The 22,956-nt window shown below is 34.5% G+C and overlaps 1 protein-coding gene across 1 annotated transcript in view; it reads right to left on the bottom strand.

The window, feature by feature from the left end:
* Window positions 1-1,318: 1,318 nt before the first annotated feature.
* The window catches only part of LOC133337821 (uncharacterized), a gene marked incomplete at its 3' end in the record, with an annotated part of 53,769 nt that continues 32,131 nt past the window's right edge, over window positions 1,319-22,956 (bottom strand). Inside the window, exon 3 of the mRNA XM_061546025.1 lies at window positions 1,319-1,429. Within this exon, the coding sequence (XP_061402009.1) occupies window positions 1,319-1,429 (111 nt within the window). The remainder of the gene's footprint in view (window positions 1,430-22,956) is intronic.

A 22,956-nucleotide genomic window follows, 5' to 3' on the forward strand; every position in this document is an offset into this window, starting at 1 on the left:
CAAATTATAATGGACAGACGGACGGACGGACATACATGTCTAGATCGACTCAGCTAGTCGAGATATGACGATCGGTATACTTAAAGGTACGTCTAGGACCAATATTTCGGGGCGTTGAAAAACTCTTGGGGCTGCACAAAGCTATAATACATAGTTGTGTAGGGTATAAATATAATTAAAAATCTTAACCGATTTTTATGAAACTTAGCGCACACCATTCTGGACCTAATTCCGAACTATATGTCAAATTTTATACAAATCGAAATATATATAGGGACTTTAGTGCCCCATTTACCTTAAATCGGACGAAACTATATACAGGAGCTATGTCTAAATCTGAACCGATTACGAAACTTGGCAGACATCACTCTAGGCTCAATTCAGTTATGCCAAATTTCGTGCAAATCGAAATATATAGGTACTTTGAGCCGATTTTTATGAAATTTGACACACATCGTTCTCGACTGTATTCAGTACACTATGCCAAATTTTGTGCAAATCGAAGAATAGATAGGGACTTTGGTGCATTATTTACCTCAAATCGGACGAAACTATATATGGGAGCTATATATAAATCTAAACCGATTTTTCCCAATTTCAATAGGGTTCGTCCTTGGGCCAAATAATTGAACTGTGCCAAATTTCATCCAATTCGGATCATAAATGCGACCTGTACTTTGTTTACAATTTAACATCGACAGACAGACGGACGGACATGCATAACTCGACTCAGAACTATTTTTAAAACATAAAAGCTTCTGATAGCCCTCAAAAAATATTTTAAAAAATCCAACCTTAGCCCGGGATTAAGTAATAAATCAGCCACTTGGAAAATGGGGACCAAATTAAAATTTTTCGATACATGCGATCTTAGAAATTGGTTTTTTAAATTAAGAATAGGAACTTTTAATAATTACAAAAGTTCAAATACTGTTTTCATTTTACACCCTACGAAGTGCAATCTCATGCATTAATCCTAAATGCAGATGATTATGACAGTTGAATTTTGATATTCAATTTAAAAAGAGGATTTTTGCACACCTGATACCAAAATTTTTAGATTATATATATTTTTTTTTCTAAAAACTTAAATCGAAAACCAAATTTATTGAACTAATTATTAATTCAAATTTTATATTTGAAATTCATAATTTTGAAAACTTCTATCACGTGTGCAAAAATTAAATAAAAAAAACATCGGCACCATTCTTAAATTTAAAATACTTTTTTTTTGAGATACACTTTTTTATAATTTTGTTGAATATGTTTTTTTTTTTTTTGAAATAAAATAAAAAATTACACAATTTTCAAATTTTACCATAATTCAATTGGTCCGGTAATGATATTGGTGTGATATGTGCCATGTACGGTTATATTTGCCGGTAAATAACTGCGGCTATTCGAATTTGGTTTTAGTGAATAAACGACCCTAGAATGCAATCAAGAAAAATATTGGAATAAAAAAAGAACGCACACAGAGAAAAAATTGGAACAAGTAGGGAAACACACACAGAGCAAAATAAACCAAATGCAATAGCCATATTACCTAGGTGGTGGGGATATTCGTAGGGCACTAATACTCTCTATGCTCTATGTAATGGCTTAAGTTGGGGTGGGGCCGGGAAACTGTTGGAGGCTAGAGGACCACAAAAAGTATACACATACACATTTACGTAAATCACTAACATGTTGAAATAAGCCAACCAACATAAAATTGAACAAAAAAGAGGAGGAGAATGATGATGCAAATAATAAAACAGAACCTACAAAAGAGGGTTGCTTGCCCGTTATATGGTTTATAGAGGTATATACGAGGAGGCTTACTTATTACATACATAGGTAAAGGGGTTACTTTGTGGATATGGGGGCTTACAAATAAGGTAGCTAGCTACTAAATACGTATAAATTATAATTTTTTATGATGCTTCATTGCATAATATAAGCATTCGTTAAAAAATACAAATAAGAAATTAATATTTATGCACCCAGGTATTTTTTTATTTTTTTGTAAAGATGGAGTAGGATATTTCAGTATGTATGCACCATTAACCAGGAAACTTGTGAAGAACGAGAAGTTTCCTTTCATAGTAATTAAATAATGTATTTTTAATAAAAGGTCCGGTAATAATTTAATATCAAAACATACAAACTGGATCAAAGCCCTATATATCTCTCAAGTCTGCGAATTGAGAAAAAAAAACTCAAATTTAATTTATTTTATCAACCCCAAATATTCCATGGAGTCTTCATATAGAATATAATCCAGTGTATGTCGTTTATAGTCCCTTACTCGTATGGTAGAATTTCAGATATTGTCGTTTTTTATACCCTCCATCATAGTATGGAGGGTATATTAATTTTGTTTTTCCGCTTGTAACTCATCGAAATAATCATTTCCGACCCTATAAAGTATATATATATTCTTGATCAGGTAAAATTCTATGACGATAAGCATGTCCGCCTGTCTGTTGTAATCACTCTAGCGTCTAAACGAATTGAGATAGGTCGACAAAATTTTGCATTGAGGCGTATTTTTGTCCGCAGGCAGGTTAAGTTCGAAGATGGGCTATATCGGTCCACGTTTAGACATACCTCCCATATAAGGGTACCCCCAAATTTTCAGTATTTTGGGGTTCTTGAGCGCGTTTTTCAACCAAATTCGCTGAAATTTGGTAAAATGGGTTCTCTTTAGATACCAAATTTCTCAACTAAAAATTATAAATATAGGTCCACTTTTTCTGGTAGCCCCCATATAACGGTACCTCCCAATTTTCAGTTTTTGGGGCGTTTTGATCGCATTTTTTTCACCGAATTGGCTGTAATTTTGTATTTTGGGTTCTTATTGGGTATCATATCTCCCCACAAAAAATTATAAATATAGGTCAATTTTTTCGGGTGGCCCTCATATAAGGGTACCCCCAAATTTTCAGCATTTTGGGGTCCTTGAGCGCGTTTTTCAACCAAATTCGCTGAAATTTGGTAAAATGGGTTCTTTTTGGATACCAAATTTCTTACCTAAAAATTATAAATATAGGTCCACTTTTTCTGGTAGCCCCCATATAACGGTACCTCCCAATTTTCAGTTTTTGGGGGGTTTTGACCGCATTTTTTCACCGAAGTGGCTGTAATTTAGTATTTTGAGTTCTTATCGGGTATTAAATCTCTCCACAAAAAATTATAAATTTAGGTCCATTTTTTCGGGTAGCCCTTATATAAGGGTACCTCCAATTTTCGGTATTATGGGGTTCTTGAACGCGCTTTTCAACAGAATTCTCTGAAATTTGGTACTTTGAGTTCTTATTGCGTAGCAAATCTCTTCACAAAAAATTATGAGTATGGGTCAATTTTTTCGGATAGCCCCCATATAAGGGTACCCCCAATTTTCGGTATTTTGGGGTTCTTGAGCGCGTTTTTCAATGGAATTTGCTGCAATTTGGTATTTTGTAGTCGTATATGGTAACAAATCTTCCTACCAAAAAATTTTAATATTCGCCCCTTTTTTGGGGTAGTCCCATATAACCCTCTTTTTTATATTAAAATAGTTATCTGATTTGTTCCGCGTTTTGAGTTTGGTTCTAAGACTCTCTTGTAATCATTTCACCTGCGGAAGATAGCGAGATATCAAATTAGAACGTAAGATTCGATAATGAACTATAGCCGCATTTAGTCCCTGTGTGGAGGTTCCAGAAGGAGTGGACCGATTTTCCCCATCTTCGAATTTGAACTAAGTTTGGAGAAATAATAAAATGGGAAAAGTTTGAATGAAATATAATTTTTCTGAAACGGATTTGGTCCAAAGAAACATGGGGTCTAGAACCACATTGAGACACATTTTCACCGTGTTAAAATGTATATACCCTCATTGGCCATAATGCTGAGGGTACAATTATCCATTATAAAAAAATTTAAATAAATTTCTGAAATTTGTATTAAGGTTTACATAATCCGTTTTTAGAAATGTTGGCATAGGTCCACTTTTTGGTATGTTCCCTATATTTTCATTTCTAGTACCTGTCAGTATATCTATGGTGGAGAGTATCCAAAGTTCGGCCCGGCCGAACTTAACGCTTTTTCACTTGTTTATATTAAAATAGTTATCTGATTCGTTCCGCGCTTTGGGTTGGGTTCTAAGACTTAGTTGTAATCATTATACCTGCGGAGGATATCGAGATAAAAAACGCAGGTAGGTCATGATACCTACCGATTTTCGGTATTGTTAATATTTAGCGTAAAGGAAGTTATTTTGATGCACAAATTTTAGTTTCGAAATTGTGCTATATCAGTACTCAATTAGGCATAGCACCTCAAATAATGATAACTTCAAATGTTCGGTAATTTCTACACGATGTAATGAATAGTGGTCCAGCTTTAGGTATCGCCTCCAGGGACGTACTCATACAGATTTTTTCTGCAATGAAAAATTTCAATATATTGACCGATCATCATCTAAACCGCCGTTCGAAGTATTTGGTCAGATCCCATTCACCATGTAAAATATGTGATGTTCTGCATACTATAATGACCTCTAGAGTGACTAGAAAATCTGATAAAAAATATAGTTTTCGGTTCATTGCACCCCATAAATATCATCACAACATCACCGAAAATTATAAGCGTCGTCCTTGACCAAACCCCAATCTTCATGTAAAATTTCAAGGGGATCAAAATACAGTTTTTAATACAATACAAAAATACAGTTATTGGTCCATTTCATCCCCTAAATATTAACGGATCATTACCAAAAACAATAGGTGTCTTCATTGGCCAGAATCCATCCTACATGCAAAATTTCGTAACGATTTTTCCATAACTGTGGCCTGTATTGTGTATACAAATTATAATATGGACAAACGGACGGACGGACACACATGTCTAGATCAACTCAATTAGTCCAGATATGACGATCGGTATACTTAAAGGTGGGTCTAGGAACAATATTTCGCGGTGCTATAAACTCTTGGGGCTGCACAAAGTTATAATACCTGACAACATAGTGGCGTAGGGCATAAAAATAATACTTCGGATAATCCTTCCAATATTATTGAAAAAATATATAAAATTCCCATTACATTTAAAATAGTTCACATTTTAATTCCACTGTGTCTCTCGGCATATATTTAATTTTCATTACATACATATATACATACATATATACATATGTATATATGTATGCACATATGCAAATTGTATGTTTTTACATTTACATTTGCATAAGAAACGTCGTTCTGATTTTTCACCAACAATTAGTTCCTTTTAATTTCTGGGACAACAATGTGTGTCTGTCTGCCAACCAGCCAGCCAGCCAACAAAGCTTCCTTGTCCGTGTGGGGACAGTCAACAACCATTCAACACAACGGTAGTTATAAAAAAAATCGGCTTCTGGCTGCAGTCGCATTTCTCTTCCACATAGTCTCGGATATTTTTCGCGTTCAGTGGCGTTCACTTTTGCCTCAAGTGCCTGCTGCTTAACGATCTGAAAGTTTTTCTGTTTGCCAGCAATCGAAAATGCAACAAATATTTACACCCCAATTCAACACTGACAACAACAACAGCAGCAAAAATACTGAAACTGAATAAATAAATGAGTGAATGAATGAAAATGCCTTTTTCCAATCCTTCCTTACATTGTTGGCGTTGGTAACAACAGGAATATTGTTGGTTTTGATTCGGTGTTTTTTTCTTTCTGGTGTCATTTATTAAACTACCTATATCGGCGGTATAACACTGTCTATCGGCTCTTCTCCTCCTCCTCTTGCTCCTATATTCCATTTGAAATTAATGTATACCAAACTATTTGATTTTTTTTGTTTTTGTTGTTGCTTTTGTAACTAGTAGTGTTTGACCCAATTCGGTAGCTATTATGCAAAGTGTTGGGAGTTCCTCCCACTTTTCACTTTGGTACTTATAACCGAACACACACATACGTATATATGCATATACGCCGCAGGCTCTTAAATTATTATTCAAATAGTAACCGTTATAAGTGTATCCTATTTTCGCTTATATGATGTTAAAATCTTTTTGTTTTTAAATCGCGCGCGCGTTCTTCTGCTTCATAGAAGCTGAAGTACTCTCTGCAATGTGGCAACCAGGAAAAATAAATATAGTTTTTATTTTTTTTCCTTTAAATTTCCCATTGCGGCATAATCACGTTCGTGGGATTATGATTTCAATTCAATTGATTTGCTGAATTTTTTGCTTACGCTTTAACAAAAATCAATATAGTGAAAATTTGCCAGCATTGCATAGACATTTGAAGGTAATATTTTCAGAAGGTATTTAAACTTCCTGAAACATGTTGGAAGCTGGTAGTGTTTATTTTAATATTGAAATAGTTGCAATCAGGCAAACATTTGTATGCTTATTTTACAAAGAAATCGGAATTTTGTTCAAACATTTTTTTTGGAAATGCTATCTTGGAACTATTCCAGATATACATTTTTAAAAACCATTTAACTAGTTTGAAACAAGGATTTTTCGATATTGCGACATTTTAAAATTTTGCGGCCTGTGTAAAATTTTTAAATGTTGGAACTTTGCAACCTTGTTTTCGAGCAAAAACTATTTCGTGTTGCCATTGTTCAGAAGGTGTTGGACTCAGTGCGAAACACAGAAGTTCTACAAAGGGTCATAACTGATGACAAAAACTGGCTAAACGACACAAACAAAAAAAACGGGATTTGCGAACCGTTAAAGCAAGACACTAATATCGTGAGGTAGAGGCCTTGGGTATTTCTTTAAAATAAATCCTAAATATTCCCTCGAAATGCCGAAAATTGAGCTGGACCTTTATATGGGGCTATGTCAAAATACATACTTATAATAGGGTTTTCCAAAAATGCGATTGAAACTCTCGAAAAAAAAAAACAAAAATTGGGCTGAGCCTTTATGGGAACTATGTGAAAAATGTTTTGATAATTTTCTTCAAAATCCTGGTATTACAGATATAGTCGGACGGGGCCGACCATATGATACCCTACACAACTTCCACGAAAAACTACCTTTCTGTGGATCTATATTCTGAGCTTGGGCAATATTTCACGATATTTGAACCATATGGACCAACTAGAGGCCGACAATTATAACTAATGTTCAGTACAGCCCTTCTAATTACTTGTCGAGATTCCCTTACCTTGTGTTGTGATCTTCTTATTCCCATTGAAGCCTATAGATAGACTCGAAAAAAACACAAAAAATTAAGTTTTCGGTCCACTTCATCATAATATAATTATCTGATCGTCACCGAAAACTGTAGGCGTCATCCTTGACCATAACTAGAACTTCATGGAACATTTTAAAGCGATCAGCGCTATATTTCCGCCCTCTAGTGTGGTAAAGGGTTACTAAAATAATATCTAAATACATAAGCACCTGTAAATATTTACATACGACCATATAGTTGGTATCAATTTAAAGGTCAACCACTGCCCTTGGATATACCAACAACTTTTCGAGTCTAGGGTAAATCTATACGCTATAGAATACAAATTTGGTAATTTTTCACACAAAAATTAGGGTCCATTTGACCCACTAAATATTGACCGATCTTTATCAAAACAGGCATGCTTATTCTTTGGCCCGATTCCCTTCTCCATGCAAAAATTCGCGGTGTTTGGGCCATAATTGCGGCCCATGGAGCGACCAGAAAAACCGACAAAAATAAAGTTTTTGGTCCAATTCATCCCCTAAATATTAACAGTAGGGGTCTTCATTGGCCAGAACCCATCCTACTTGCAAAATTTCGTGAAGATTGGTCCATAACTGTGGCCTGTATCGTGTTTACAAATTATAATGGACGGACGGACGGACGGACGGACGGACACACATGACTAGATCGACTCAGCTAGTCGAGATATGACGATGGGTATACTTAAAGGTGGATCTAGGATCAATATTTCGCGGCGTTACAAACTTCTGGGGCTGCAGCTATAATACCCTGACAACATAGTTGTGTATGGTATAAAAATACGATCCCGTTGTTCACCTGTTTTTTTTTGCGAAGGAAGGAATCTCAGGGCCATTTTGACTGACAAAAACGTTCGCAGTGCAACACTTGCTTGGCACCAAATGACTCGTTGTCTAGACAGCCTTTAGCCCCGAAAATGTGGACTTAATTTAAAAAAATCCTAATTCTCTCCATAAGTTCGATTAAAGACTTTTGGTAAAATATAAAAAAAACATATAAAAATACGATCCCGTTGTTCATCTGTAGGAAGTTCGAAGTAGGAATCTATTGTTCAATGTCCACACAATGACTCAAATCAGGACCAAATGACTCCATCAATAAAAATAGATGGTTAACGATTTTCGTTGTCCGGACTTCATTTTGAAAAAAATCTTAACCATCTCCTTAAGTTCGATTAAAGAATGTTTATAAAATCGAAGAAACATTATTTTATAGGGGATATTTAACAAGAACAATGTTGGAGAACTCTGTTCCCAATTGCAAATTGAAATACCCAATTTCAGGCCAATATGGGACCAATGTTGACTATTCCCTGCAAAGAAGTATGTTATACTCTAAACCCCAGGCAAGCCATTTACAAGCACTACCATTGACAAATGAGTCTAGAGACCACAGAATATGAGAGATTAGTAGGGACCGTTATATGGGGCCTACATGGAATCGTGGACATGTATGTCTTAATAGAAATAATAGGCAAAAATTAGGCAAATTTTACCCTCTTAGAACCCGAAATATTTAATTACAACTTTTTCGGATTAAGACCTTCATACGCTTAGTCGAGGTGAGGAACTATATTGGTGTTCCTCCATAACATGGGCCTATTCTGAACATTTCCTGCGTTAAACTCTGTTACCCATCGACAACCCAAATAAGAAATTTTCGTAACTTAGGTTAGTTATATCCTTCAAGCCTTTATGAACTCCAAAGGACAAATTCAAATGTCAATTATTAATGTTATGGCGTGGTGAATTTTTGACTTGCGGTTTAATACGGTTATTCTTGGAACGTCATATCTTAAGTCAAATCGAATGAGGAATATTTTTGTAAAATATATCTTTCATATATCTCGAGTCCTTGTACATAGTCTTCGTCACTTTTTTCATGACCCCTTAAACATAATACCAACAGACAATATTTTTGGACCCTCCAAATATTCTACAGAAATTTCAGTAGTGTTGGCGGTTTATTTGGGATACCATTTGTATTTTGTTTTTGCAAAATACAAATGGTTGAATCCCAGTTTCTTGTTTTGATAAAAACAACTATTTATTAGTGGGGAATGTATGGCATTGATTGCCGAGGGGTAAGGCAGGGAAGACTATAGTTTCGGATCACGCCACTGATCCTCATCAGTTTCCTTAGTTTTTTGTTGGGATACTCTCCCCAGAAGCGATTTATTGCTTCTATACAAAAAACCGTTCATACCCAAATGCCTCTTGTAACAAAGCGAAGTACTTAGCTGACCAACGAAATAAACTGCATGAGAATTTTGCTGGTGCCCCACTTCGAGGTTAACAAGACATTTACAAACAATACCACACCTTTGCCACTGAAATTTCGCTCAAAAGGTTTTAAATATGGTCAAAACAGGCAAGAAATCGGTATTCGTATGTATTCATCGCCATAACTGTAAAATATGGTATATGACCATGACCCTTACCATGAGCTCGATTTTGTATTACACGGTTTTGAGTGCTATTGAAATTTCAGATGCCTCAAGCGGACAAATATATCGAGTTGTCACAAAATAAAAAAATATAGCTTCCAGTATTTTAACATTATAAATAAAAAAATGTTCATACGTAGCCATATAGAGCGAATTATTTTTCCCGAGCATACATGAATTAGTGTTCTTCCTGATTTAAGATATTTAACACTTTAACAAAAATCCTAAATATTCCACTTTTTGCAGTATTTTTATCCAACTATAAATCAGTATCTAAGGAATGATTTCTTATTCCCAATTATTTTACCCTTGAACATTCATAAGATATACAAATAAAACTTCCATTGGAATTAGCATTTGAAACAATAAACAAAATCCATGTCCTTCCTTTTCATTCAGATTTGTTTTAAAATCCCAACAAAACCCCGTTTTCTATCTTCTCCCTGTTTTAATATCACGCTTAATTCACAACTTTTTCCACCACAGGCAATAAATACGTGACAAATTCACTTTTAATATTTTCGTTTCTTTACACAGCCACCACCCCGCCCCCTTCTTTATCCGTCAAACGACAAAATTCACAATCTTTTGTTTTCCGCTCCACATCACTTTTGCTGCGTTTCTGTCAGTAAGTCTCTTATCATCAAGTCTTCTTTTTTGACTTGCTCGAGGGAGTTTTTTCTTCTTCTTCGTCGTCTTTTGCTTTAGCAGGACGCTAAGAAATTACAAATGAAAACAAACGTCCGCAACATTTCAAAGTATCGCTTCATCCACTTATTATCAAGGGGTATACTTCTCCTCTATGTGTGTGTGTATATATACACACACACACTTTTCTTTTTTGTCGCATTTCGAGGACTCCATATTCCCCATTATCGCATCCTGTCAAGTTTCTGTTTGTCTTTTATTTTTTGTTACGTTTTCTGTGAGCGCGAGTCAGCTCTCCAGAGCTGCATGTTTACAAACAACACTAAAACAAAATCTGTGGTGCGGTAGGCAATGGTTTGTTCGTTCGTTTGTTTGTTTCTTTGATGATATCGTCTCGTTCTGCATTTTTTTTGGGTGGCTGGCTAGCTGGTTGGCAGGCTGGATGATGATTATGGAGTAGTAGTTATACTTTGCAGTCCAAGTACTGCAAGATGATTCAGTATGGAAAGTTTCACATATAAGAGGCGATGATAGAGTACATCTGTTGTCCTTTCATGTTACTGCAGTTTTGTTTTTTCTTTTTTGTATTCTTTGTCTTTATTTTTTCAACATACCATTGGGAATGTGTGTTACGTTATGTTGTAAAATGTTGAAATCTGTTTTGGACTCTTTCTCTCCTTAGACACATTTTCATAACCGGAGGACATTCACATCCGGCTTTTATTAAATTACAAAAAGAAAACAAGTCAAGAAACTATGTAACGGAAAAACGACTGTATTCAACTTGCAGCAGAACAAACTTCTGTTTATGTTGTGTTCATTTCATTTCTTAATTGAAAATAGTGTAAAATATCTGTTTGAAATATTGCAGAAAAAATTGCCAAAGAGAATATTGATTTTGTATAATTGCATGGAAAATATAAGTGTTGAACAAACTTTATGGGCATTTAATTAATGCAACAACATGCTGACACTGAGAAGAACAATAGGTTCGATTTTAACCTTTAAGTTAAGATGTGAAGGTGGTAGTAAATTTCACCCTTATACATTTTCAGAAATATTTTTTTATATAACTGACTTATTTCTAAAGTATTTTGCATTGCTTCAATGTGTAGCTTTGTGAAAACTATTTGATATCTCACCCAACTAATGCCTATCCCCATACCATACAAATTTCAGTACATATATTTGCGTAAAACCACAAAGGCTGCAACATTTTGGCATTTCCTGGGAAAGACTCTGTTTTGCCTGATATCATCTAATATTTCCATAGAAAATATTGAAATTTGTTAGCATAAACGTACTCAGTACGGTTTGACGAACCAAGATGTGCTGTGCTGTTTACATGATAAATCGGTTAAAAAACAATTAATTAATTTTTGAATCATTTCCCTGCGAATACTTTTCACAGCATTCGACGTGGATTATCACGACAAGAGTGCATCGATGATCTTAAATCTTTTTATGAAGATAAAACAGAATTTAATGACCCCGTGAAACTCTGGTTTATAAAAATTCTATCATGTGCTGATTAAGCCATGCAAGAAATCCTTGGACATTCCGGCATCAATTCGATAGTCTCCTTGGACCCCGCCCAATATAACAATCAGTCAACAAAGAAATATTGTAAAAATACCATATGCCTTATGAACCCGAATCAAATTTGTTATCGACCATGCGGACCTTTGAAGACGATTTTTCTTAAAAGTGACCATGTTGCGACTATTCAGCTTTAGCAAGGTAGGACGGTCAATTTTGACTGTAAAACCATAATTTGTTTGTCTTAAACCTTATATCGGCAAAAGGTGGAATTAATAGGTCATCCGCCGTGTTTTAATCCCGCACGTAAGGAAACAAATTGTAGTCAACAATTTTGCCAGAAACAAACACTTTTCAAAATCCAAATATTTGGTATGTTCATGTTTATTAGAAACATATAAATTTTTGGAGTCTATCTAATAATTTGAAAATTATAATTTCCCGGAATCCCGGCCATTTGTGACCCGAACCTCTTTTTATTTGTCATGGTTCAACATTTGTCTTCACACTAGAAACGGTCCTTTTCAAAATAGATTTTTGTTGTAGCGATGGATAATTAATCCACACACCTACAATTGCTTCCATGGTATGATGGTGCTTCCATGGTGTGTTGATGGTTTAGAGCGCAAAGTGGCAACATTTGTATTGCAGTGGGAACTTAGGTTCGATCCCTAGCGATGCTCAGATGGAATAATTTTAATTTGTTTTAAGAGTAAAGATAAATGTCGAACCTTGAAACATTTGAATCTAATTCGCAGATGCAATTTCGCATCAACTGCAGCAAAAATACAAGTTACCAACATTTGTAAAGCCACATAGCCCAATAGCGGTGAAACGCGTCGCATAATGGTACGTATGTTCTTCATCTGGCTTTAATTTTTATTGCAAAACTTCGATCATTAAGCTCAATTCGACGGGCAAAAACTCACTTAAAATTCATTCAAATGATCATTGCCCAAATAGGGACAATTCAAATAAATATTACTTGTCAACAGATTAAGTAAAATTGTAGGACATGTACATTTTGCAAAAATTGGGCTTTGTGATAATAAACCAAGTGTTTATGAAGAATATCGAACGCCGGTCTTGAAAAGTCGATTTTGTAATTTTCTCAAAGATCCATACCGATTTCCACGTTTAGACCTTTCAATACAAAAATTCGATTAACACATTAGTCGAAATCGATTTACTTATCCCTTTTAGAAGTCCCGCTAAAATAAATATTTCTTAGCAGAATTTGTTCAAAATAGGTGATTGAGTTGACATGGGAGCACTATAGAGTTCCTCGTACATTTTCGTTATTTTAAAGATTTTTAATCAGCCTTATTTTCGGTATATCCTCCACCATTAGGTGCAAATTCAAATTAACTAAAATCGATCGGGACTTTTGTGTGTGTGCTTTACCATGAAAATTTTGTGTCCAAAATACACAATATTGGTGACCCCTATAAATCTCATATTCAGTACCATACATACTCGAATAGTGGCAATGTATGTGCTAAAATTTCAAATTTTTGCCTTAAATATTGCGATCCCTTTAGCTTCCATATAACCGTACCGCCCCATATTCGGGATTTAGTGAAGATTTTAGCTCCTTTTTTAACGAAGGAGCTGTAATGGAATTCTAAGTTCCTTGATGGTATCATAAATATATGCAGAAAATATTCAATATAGATTCATGTTTTGGCGTAGTCCAAAAATTAATGTCCCTACCCACTTTCGGTATTTTGAAGCTTTTAATTGCATTTTTCAAAAAAAAAAAAAAAAAAAAATGGCTGGAGTTTGACATTCCGTGATCTTGAAATCTGAACAATGTGTTTGCCAAAATTTTTCGATATAGGTTGAAGTTTTGACCTAGCCCATTTTCACTATTTTGCATTTTCTAGTTGCATTTTCAAACTAAATGGCTGTAATTTGAAATTCCAGGATCCTCAAAGACATTGAAAAAATGTTCTATATAGGTTAAAATTTTAACATGGTGCTCATATGAAGGTCCCAATAAATTCAGGTAGATTTGAATATACACTTATACCCTTCACCACACTGGTTACTAAATCATTGTGCATGAGTTTGTAACATGCAAAATGAATCGATATGGACCCATTCTTTTGAGGTTATATATAATGACTTTATGAGTCGACTTATGTATGTCCGTCTGTCTGACCAACTATTATTATGAACAAAATAAAGGTCGCATTTATTATCCGATTGGGTATAGCTCATTTATTATTATTAGCCCAATGAAGAGCTCTATTGAAATTGCTTGTGTTTTAGATATAGCTCCCATATATAGGTTTATCCGATTCACCCAAGTTGTACTGAATTAAGTACAGACGTATGTGAAGTTTTGTCGACATCGGTTCAGATCTAGATATAGTTCCCATATATATTTTGGTCGGATTTTATGTAAATTGTGCACTTAACTCCCAAGATATGTTTGATTGAGACAAACTTTTGAATACCATACTGAATTGAGTCTAGAATGGCATGCGTTAGGTTTTGTTGAAATAGGTTCAGATTTAGAATTAGGTATGGTGCACCAAAGCCCCTATAGTTCTCCCGATTTACACCAAATTTAGCATAGCGTATCCAATTGAGTCTGAATTGATGTGTGTTATGTTTCGCCGAAATAGGTTCAGATTTATATATAGTTCCCATATATAGGTTTTTCCTATTTTTTGTAAATCGTTCACTAAATTCCTAAAGTTTGTCCGTTGACGACGAAATTTGGGTTACCACACCTTATTGAGTCTATAATGACGCATTTTATTCCGATTTCATGTATTGTATATACCCAAAGTGGTGGTGAACTTTCCTTATTGGTTTTTATTCGATTACTTGTTTCGATTATTTGACAAAGCATAGTAATCGATTTAAAAGTCGACGAACGATTTTACTGATAGTCGAATAGTTGGTTCTTCTTGAACTAAGACGATGTTTTGAAAATACACCTCTGGAAATGATTGTTTCATGAGGAAAGTATTTAAGCCCAGAAGGCTGAAAACTAAATTTTTACAATCCTAATTAAAACAAATAAGAAAATATTTCAAAATATTTTCGCCGGAGTCATATTAGCTTATTGGCTCAGAATTTGAGTCCATTATATTGACCGAAATGAACCCATAGGAAAAAAAGTCATTCTATATTCCTCATCTGTTAAAGCCCTTTTATATCGGACAAAACATTTACATAACCGAATTGACTACGGTTTTATCTTCTCTTAATCAGAAGACATGGGATCACTATAATTTATATATAAAATAGTAGAAAATATGTTACATTTTCATGTCAACCATAACAATTGACTATTCAAATTCCTTTTGACTACTGGCCAAAAAACACACATTGATTGGCATACGTGTTTGGCGGCAAATACTACTAAAACCATGTGGGTTTTACTATTTCCTCAAGAGAAACGAATAAAAAAAACAAATACTATAATAATTTCAACTTGGTCCTACAACATAACACCAGACACTTTGGCATCACTCCAAACTGTCTGGCTGGCTGGCCAGTTCCACATCAATGAATGGCAAACAGGCTCACAGGCTCACAGGACAAACACACACACACATACAGCCATACACTTTCAAAACAACACATACAATTTGAACAGATTTACACCATCAACAGTATAACAATATCCTTGAATAAGTCCTTTTTTTGTATTTCTCGGGCGTTGCTGTTATTGTTTTTGATGTTCGTTCTTTGTTTGTTGTGAACCCAACAATCGAAGCACTTTGCAATGTTGTGTTGTTGTTTTTATTTTATTGCTGAACATTTTCATTTCAATTGTTGGAACCAAAAAAAAAGAATTATGTAGAAAATATACATTTGAATTCAAATGAGGAACATTTAACCAAACCAATGTTGTTGTAATGTTAGCTTTATATATTAACCTTTGTAATGGCTGTGGCATAACATTTTTTAATTCCATTTCCTTGTTGGCGGCATTATTCTTTTCAGCACTATCGGTACTGCCGGTGGTATGGGAACGTGAAACTGGTAATGTGGCCATATTATCACCGCCCTCAACATCAACTGTGGCAACTTTGACTTCACCGCCGTTACCCATAATTATTAATTGTTTGCTTGGTAAGTTTTTTTTTTAATTTTTATTTTGTTTTTTGTTTTTAATTTTATTTTTTTTAATAAAATTTAAATTTATTATTTTTTTAATTTTTATATTTGTTTAAAAATTGTTTCACATTTTTCTTATTGTTTTTTTTTTAATTTTTTGCACAATTTTTGGACGTTTTTATTTTTATTTCATTTGTTTGTATTGTATTACAATTAAATTGTAAATTTTATTGATACGTTATGCTGGCGTTGTATTCGTTGTCTCTTAATCACGATTGAACTGTAAAACTATAGTAAAACTGCGTTAGGGATTTGTGTTCAGTTTTTCGTTGATCATTTCGTTGTGGTTTCCTACAAAATTTTCAGAGATAGCTCTCAGCATATCTTCCTACCCCTTATAACAAATGCGCAATTTGTGGATGCTATGTTGCAGAGAATTTCTCCTTTTTTCACAATGGAGAGAGAGAACGAGAAATACATTTTGAGAGAGAGAGGAGTATGACAATACCCCTTACCACTCTCAAGGACACTCCATAAGGACAACAATTATTTTTGGGATTATAAAGCTTTTGTTTACAACGTTCTCTCTTGACATAACTCTCTCTCTCTCATGCTTAGTTAAATGTCTCCTTTGTAATAAGTTTTGTAAGTTCAGGTTTAGCACAAAATTTCCTGTTGGCTTTCCTGCAGGATATGATAAAGCTTTTTTGTTTTTGCAAAAATTCGTTACAGTTTGAAAATTTGCCACAATTTTTAGTTCAAGATGTAATTCATTAATAAAATACCAACAAAACCTATTTCCCATTTTCACACAAAAAATGTTTCACACCACATCCCGGTTTCGGTTTCACTGAGAAAATCGAAAAAAAATTCCCTCCTAATGCTGTTCTGTAACACATTTTCCTTCATGTGGGTGTGTCTGGCAATTTGTTTCTATTGCGGGTGTGTATATTTTTTCCAACAGAATTTTTTTTCCTCCTCATTTATACACACAAACACATTTTCCTAATATACAAATACACACACATACTTGGTTCCTATTGTGTGATTTTCATCCACAGCTTCCTTTTATACAAATTAGCCCGAACAAAAATTAAATGAACACCCTGCACTCATAATTTTCAACATCACTTCCTATTTCCCTCAATTTTCGTGTGTGCCTAACAGATTTCCCAAAACTATAATAAACATTATTTTTAATTTTTGAAATATTTTATTTTTAAATAGTATCAAATGTTAAATTTTTTAATTCCCCTTCAGGACAACAACAAACAAACAAAGCACAACAACAACTCCCTGTGCCTATGGCTATTAACACCCTCAATGGCTAAATTAACCAAAAATGAAAGGTAATTTCACCCACCCTCACTCTTCTGTTGCATCGCCACACAACAACCAGCCAGCACCCCAGCATCCCTTATCACCAGATTTTACATAGCTTATTATAGAGTCTTGTGTGCATGTCCTTTTTCCACACACACACACGCACTCACCAACAGGGACGTGCTATTTACAAATGTTCGGGTAGGTTTCATGAAAAACACCAAACGTATGGTTGTTGTCCATAATGAATTAATTTGTGTCAAGTTTGTAGAAGTGATTTATTAGATGACCTACATTACGAACAAATGGTATATCCTTATAAGGATACTATGGTGTCAATTAGACCAATAAAGTTTTATGAGGTGGTATTAATTTTAAATTAACTTCCCATTTGATTTTTGTTTCGATTTGAAGACTTATTTGGGAATTTTCTAGAGAATAGACAAGATTCTGAATACCTTGTTGTGGGGCCTAGAGAGAAATAATTCCTCTATTTTTTCGCGGGTTCTTTTATACTGATGTTTTATTTTGTAAGGAAATTCTTTGAAATTATTGTCTTGTGCACAAATTGCATTCTGAGTTATATCCAGCATTTTTATACTACCCCTAAGAAGGTCAGCACCTCCGCGTTACTTCAATTTAATTCGAGAAAATTACCCAAGGAGATTTCTGCTGAAGACCCTAAAATATATACAGTTCTTGAAATTTTTTTCTGTATCTTCTACAAGTGGTCCAAATAAGTTTTATAAGTTTGATCGACATCAAAAAAACTGCGGACACCATTTCCACATAGCTTAATATGAGAAAATTCACCAGAACATATTAATGTTCCAACAATTCAGGTAGGAATCCTTTTCTATTTTTTTAGCCGCCTTATAATATCAGCAATTCCGAAATGGGATATAGTTTTACCCCTAAATATGTCAGTACTTCCACGATGGGAGATAATAGCTACAGGAGATACTGCAATAACATTCTGGAGGTCAGCTTCCATAAAAATTATGTTTTAGAAGTATGGTCTACATATCACTTACGATGCCAGGAAAGTTATATACCTCTATATGAGTTATTCTACTCTAGGTCTATCATTCCGTTTGTAACAGTTTGATATATTCAAGGGCAACCACACATAGTATTGATCAGAATAAACTTCAATGTGAATTTATTCGCCCGTCACGATATTTCAGATAGAGCTTAAAAGGTTATGCAAAGTATAGGTATGACTTTCATATATTGATATCCTATAATATTTGTTATTTTGGACGATTTCGGATACGTTTTTAACCGAATTGGCTGTAGTTGGATATTCTGGGTTCACATTGGATAGCAAATTGTCCTACCACAAATTATGTATATTGATCTTATTTTTGTTTTACCAAACTATCTTTAAATTTGTAGTCTCATTGGGTAGAAAATCTCCCTGCAAGAAGTTATTGATTTTTGCCCAAGTTTCAGGGTAGACCCCATATAACGACACCTTTCATTAATGGGTAGTTTTGGGTAATTATGGGCCACCAAAACTACTCTTTAAAAGAAAATCTCTAATATACAATGATAATATATTCAAGACCAAATTCTCTCACCCGCACTTAGATATTTATTTTTCACAGGTCTATAGAAATCCCTGCCCGGGTATCCTATAATATTACGATTTTATTACCAAGGTCATTTCTGTTATAATTCTTCAGAAATCCTTCTCTTGTAGAGAAATCAATCCCCCAAATTGTTTCCTGTATAGGAATCTCTTCCACAGAATTCATCTGGAGGCGATTTCTGGTTTCGTTCCTATAAAAAGGTCGAAAAAGAGGTTTCTATATTTCTGTGGTACTACATTCTGAGCTTGGGCAATATTTCGCGAAGTTTTGCACCCTCTCCCTTCAACGTGGATTGTTTTGTGATATTTATTCGGCTTTCAATTGTGGCCTGTAGATCGACTCGAAAAAAAAAAAACAAAAAAATAAGTTTTCGGTCCACTTCATCCAAAAATTATTATCTGATCATCACCGAAAATTAGAGGCGTTGTCCTTGACCATAACTGGAACCACATGGAATACTTCAAAGCGATCACCGCTATATTTCCGCCCTCTAGTGTGGTAATGGGTTACTAAATAATATCTGATTACGTAAGCACCAGTAAATATTTAAGTGTAACTCCCACATCGGAGTACATACGACAATAAAATTCGTATCAATTTAAAGGTCAAGCTCTCCTCTTGGGTATAATGTCAACTTCACGAGTCTATGTCCTTCAGGGGCAAATCTATACGCTATAGGATACAATTTTTGTATTTTTTCACACAAAAGTCAGGGTCCATTTGACCCGCTATATATTGACCGATCTTTACCATGACAGGCATGCTTATACTTTGACCCGATCCCCTTCTACATGCTAAAATTCTCGGTGTTTGGGCCATAATTGCGGCCTTTGGAGCGACCCGAAAAACCGACAAAAATTAAGTTTTTGGTCAATTTCATCCCCTAAATATTAACCTATCTTTTCCAAAAACAATAGGGGTCTTCATTGGGCCGAACCCACCCTACATGCAAAATTTCGTGAAGATTGGTCCATAACTGTAGCCTGTATCGTGTTTACAAATTATAATGGACAGACGGACGGATGGACACACATGTCTAGATCGACTCAGCTAGTCGAGATATGACGATCGGTATACTTAAAGGTGGGTCTAGGACCAATATTTCGCGGCGTTAAAAACTTTTTGGGCTGCACAAAGCTATAATACCCTGACAACATAGTTGTGTAGGGTATAAAAAGACCTTTAAGGCTTCTTTCGTGGGAAAAATACCTTTAAAGGCTTCTGTCTAAAAAAGGTATTTAAGGGTCTCTATCTTCGACGATTTCTGGTTTCTTTCCTATAAAATAGCCTTTAAAGATCAAAAATCTAATCTAGTGTCCAAAAAGACCATTAAAGGCTTCGTCGGAAAAATGTCTTTAAAATATTTTATCGTCAAAAAAGACATATTAAGGCGCCTTTCGTCTAAAATAATCCTTTAAAATTTTTATAGTCAAAAAAAGTCCTGTAAATGCTTTTATTGTCGAAAAAGGTCTTTAAAGGTTTCTAGCGTCGAAAAAAGAAAGCATATTTACATATTCTATAGGAAACATTTTGGAGAAAGTTATCTCTCATAATCGTTCATTGTCTTTTCTAAATGATCCCGCCAAATTTCATTCATTATACAGAGTGCATTTTGAGAAAGAAATTGCATCAACATAAGTTTTTGCAGAGAATTTTCAATTGAAAACACTAGAAAAAATCGATAAAATCGTATAATTTATATATTCTATAGATTTAATTGTCCCAGATATGGGTGTTATAGATTCCATGTATCTGACATATAAATGATGACCGTTAAATTGATGGACCTTTCCCAAAAAAAGTAAAATGTTCAACCCCCACCCCTAAGTAGACGCCCGTGGCATAAATGCTGTAAACTGAAGACCATGTTAATAATACAACTACTATCTATTACAAACAACCCGGGACGACCTAGTGACCTCTCAACGTTTGAAGGCATTTCTATATACAGAGACACACACACAGGAGAAAAAACACCCGCGCTTACACACACACGTATTACTAACGTACTCAAATATGTATGCTACCTAATTCAAAAGTTACTCACACTAACAGAGCGTAACATGACAATCAAAAGCCATTCGTTACAGTGTGTTACATTTCCAAAAGATAGTCCTGATGATGCTTCGACAGCCGCTGCTGCTCTTGCTTCCATTGTTATTTTAGTTAACTATAGTTTTATTATACAGCTAGCACTCAAATGAAGACAAATGTTTAAGAACGCCTAGAAATTAATTTCCCAAATTTGATTTTATTGTTGCATAGATACAAATGATATGGTAACCCTAATAGGGAGTAGTAGAATGTAGGATATACAGGATTTTCTTTAAAGAAAAAGAGGTGGTATTGTACTATGTTGTGGCGGAGTATAATAAAAATTTACTCTCCTACATTTTACGCACACATGTTGGTATAGATTCATACACATATATTTTATTGTACATCTGTTGTTATCAGGGATGGGAAGTTGACATTACTTCTGTATATTTTTAATAGTACCTCACTAATGATATTTTATGGTACTTAATTGACAATATATTCAAATGGTTTCCTAAGAATAAACAATGCAAGACATTCACATTGCTCTGGACTTGCTGGAGGCAGTCTTAAAAGTCCATAATATGCTTCAGAGGGTCTTATGATGATAACTGAGGAAACCGAATACTATTGGAATTGTTATTGAATGGAAATATACTATGGAAACAATTTCTATTCACATGCCATTACTAATGTTCGAATTTCTGGATGAATCCAACATATTGGTTGTAAGGCATATACATCGAGCGAGTACTTTTTGTTTACCTTTATCAAAATTATCTACAAAATTCATTGCTGGAATTTTATATTGTTCTGGATTGAGAGGACCAATCCTAAATATTTCGAAAGTCTTCCGATGATTTATAGACTTTTTGTGAATATGCTTTATAAAATGTGCCTCACAGAAATATTGGTTGGGACCAAATCCCGTTCAGACAATTTGGAGTCAGACATGCACGATAAATCTGGAAGGAAGTAACTTTGCCTAAGGGTTCTTTATAGAAATGAAATCCAAACCATAGCCAGAGGGTGTTGCAGATCAATCTGGAGATATTACGAACAAGGAGGATAGTAAACGAGACGAGATGAAATGTAGACAATTTTATGTATATATATAAAATGAAGGCCAGGTTAAGGACAATGAGGAATGTAGCCAATCTGAAGGTTAGGGTGCTTCTTTATATATATAAAATGGGTCTTAATAGCACATCTAAAGGCCAGAAGCCTTTACACACAAGCTGATGATCTAGGAGCATTTGAGAACCATATTGAGGTCAGGGAGTTTTAATTGTCGAAGTGAAGACAAGCATCGATTTCCAGCACAGATATTTCCTCGTAGATGACCAATGGACTAACTACATGGTGGAAGAAAAACTTAGAGGCAGGGAGTCTTCATGTTCAATTCAATTTTATTTCATAAACGAGAACCTACCCCAAAGGGCCACAAGCGATTCCAAAAACTTCATTACATGGACTACTCCAAAAGTGACGTTGTTCATAGCAAAGTGAAAAATTGTCATAATAGAGAGCACCGATTTTAGATCTTTTGAAGCCCTGATAGTTTTTATAGACTAACTGAAGTATAGACTCTTAACGTGTAATTGTTATAATAGAACGAGCCGATTTTAAGGGCTTCTGATCATTCTAGCCGATTTATTTATATTAAAAGCTCAACGAGACAAGTCGAATTTGGTACGAGTGTACGTCGATCCTTGTCCATTATAGCAGCATTTTCCGTTAAATAATTTGGAAATATTTACCGACAGAACTAATGTGGATTATTAAAGCGAACCTACCGAGAGAAAGATAGGGTAGGGCTGACGTCAGAGTGCAAGCGAGAAGCGATGCGATACTACATGCTACATCGCCTATTTCTGTTGTAAACTGGTGTTTATTGGCTCAAGAAGGATTCAGACGAAGAATTTTTCATATCGCAAAATATTTTCAAAGTAATTTTTAAATAAAAATTCATCAAATTAACAAATATGTATGCATCGATTCCCCTTATTTTTTCCAAATTATTTTATTATTTATTTAAATTTGGACATGAGTCCACAAAAATACATGAAAATCAAAAAAAAAAAAAAAAAAAAAATGATCCA

The sequence above is a fragment of the Musca vetustissima genome, unplaced genomic scaffold (assembly GCF_032173495.1).
Source record: "Musca vetustissima isolate MV318-11 ecotype Yass unplaced genomic scaffold, APGP_CSIRO_Mvet_v1 utg77645, whole genome shotgun sequence".
Taxonomy (NCBI): domain Eukaryota; kingdom Metazoa; phylum Arthropoda; class Insecta; order Diptera; family Muscidae; genus Musca; species Musca vetustissima.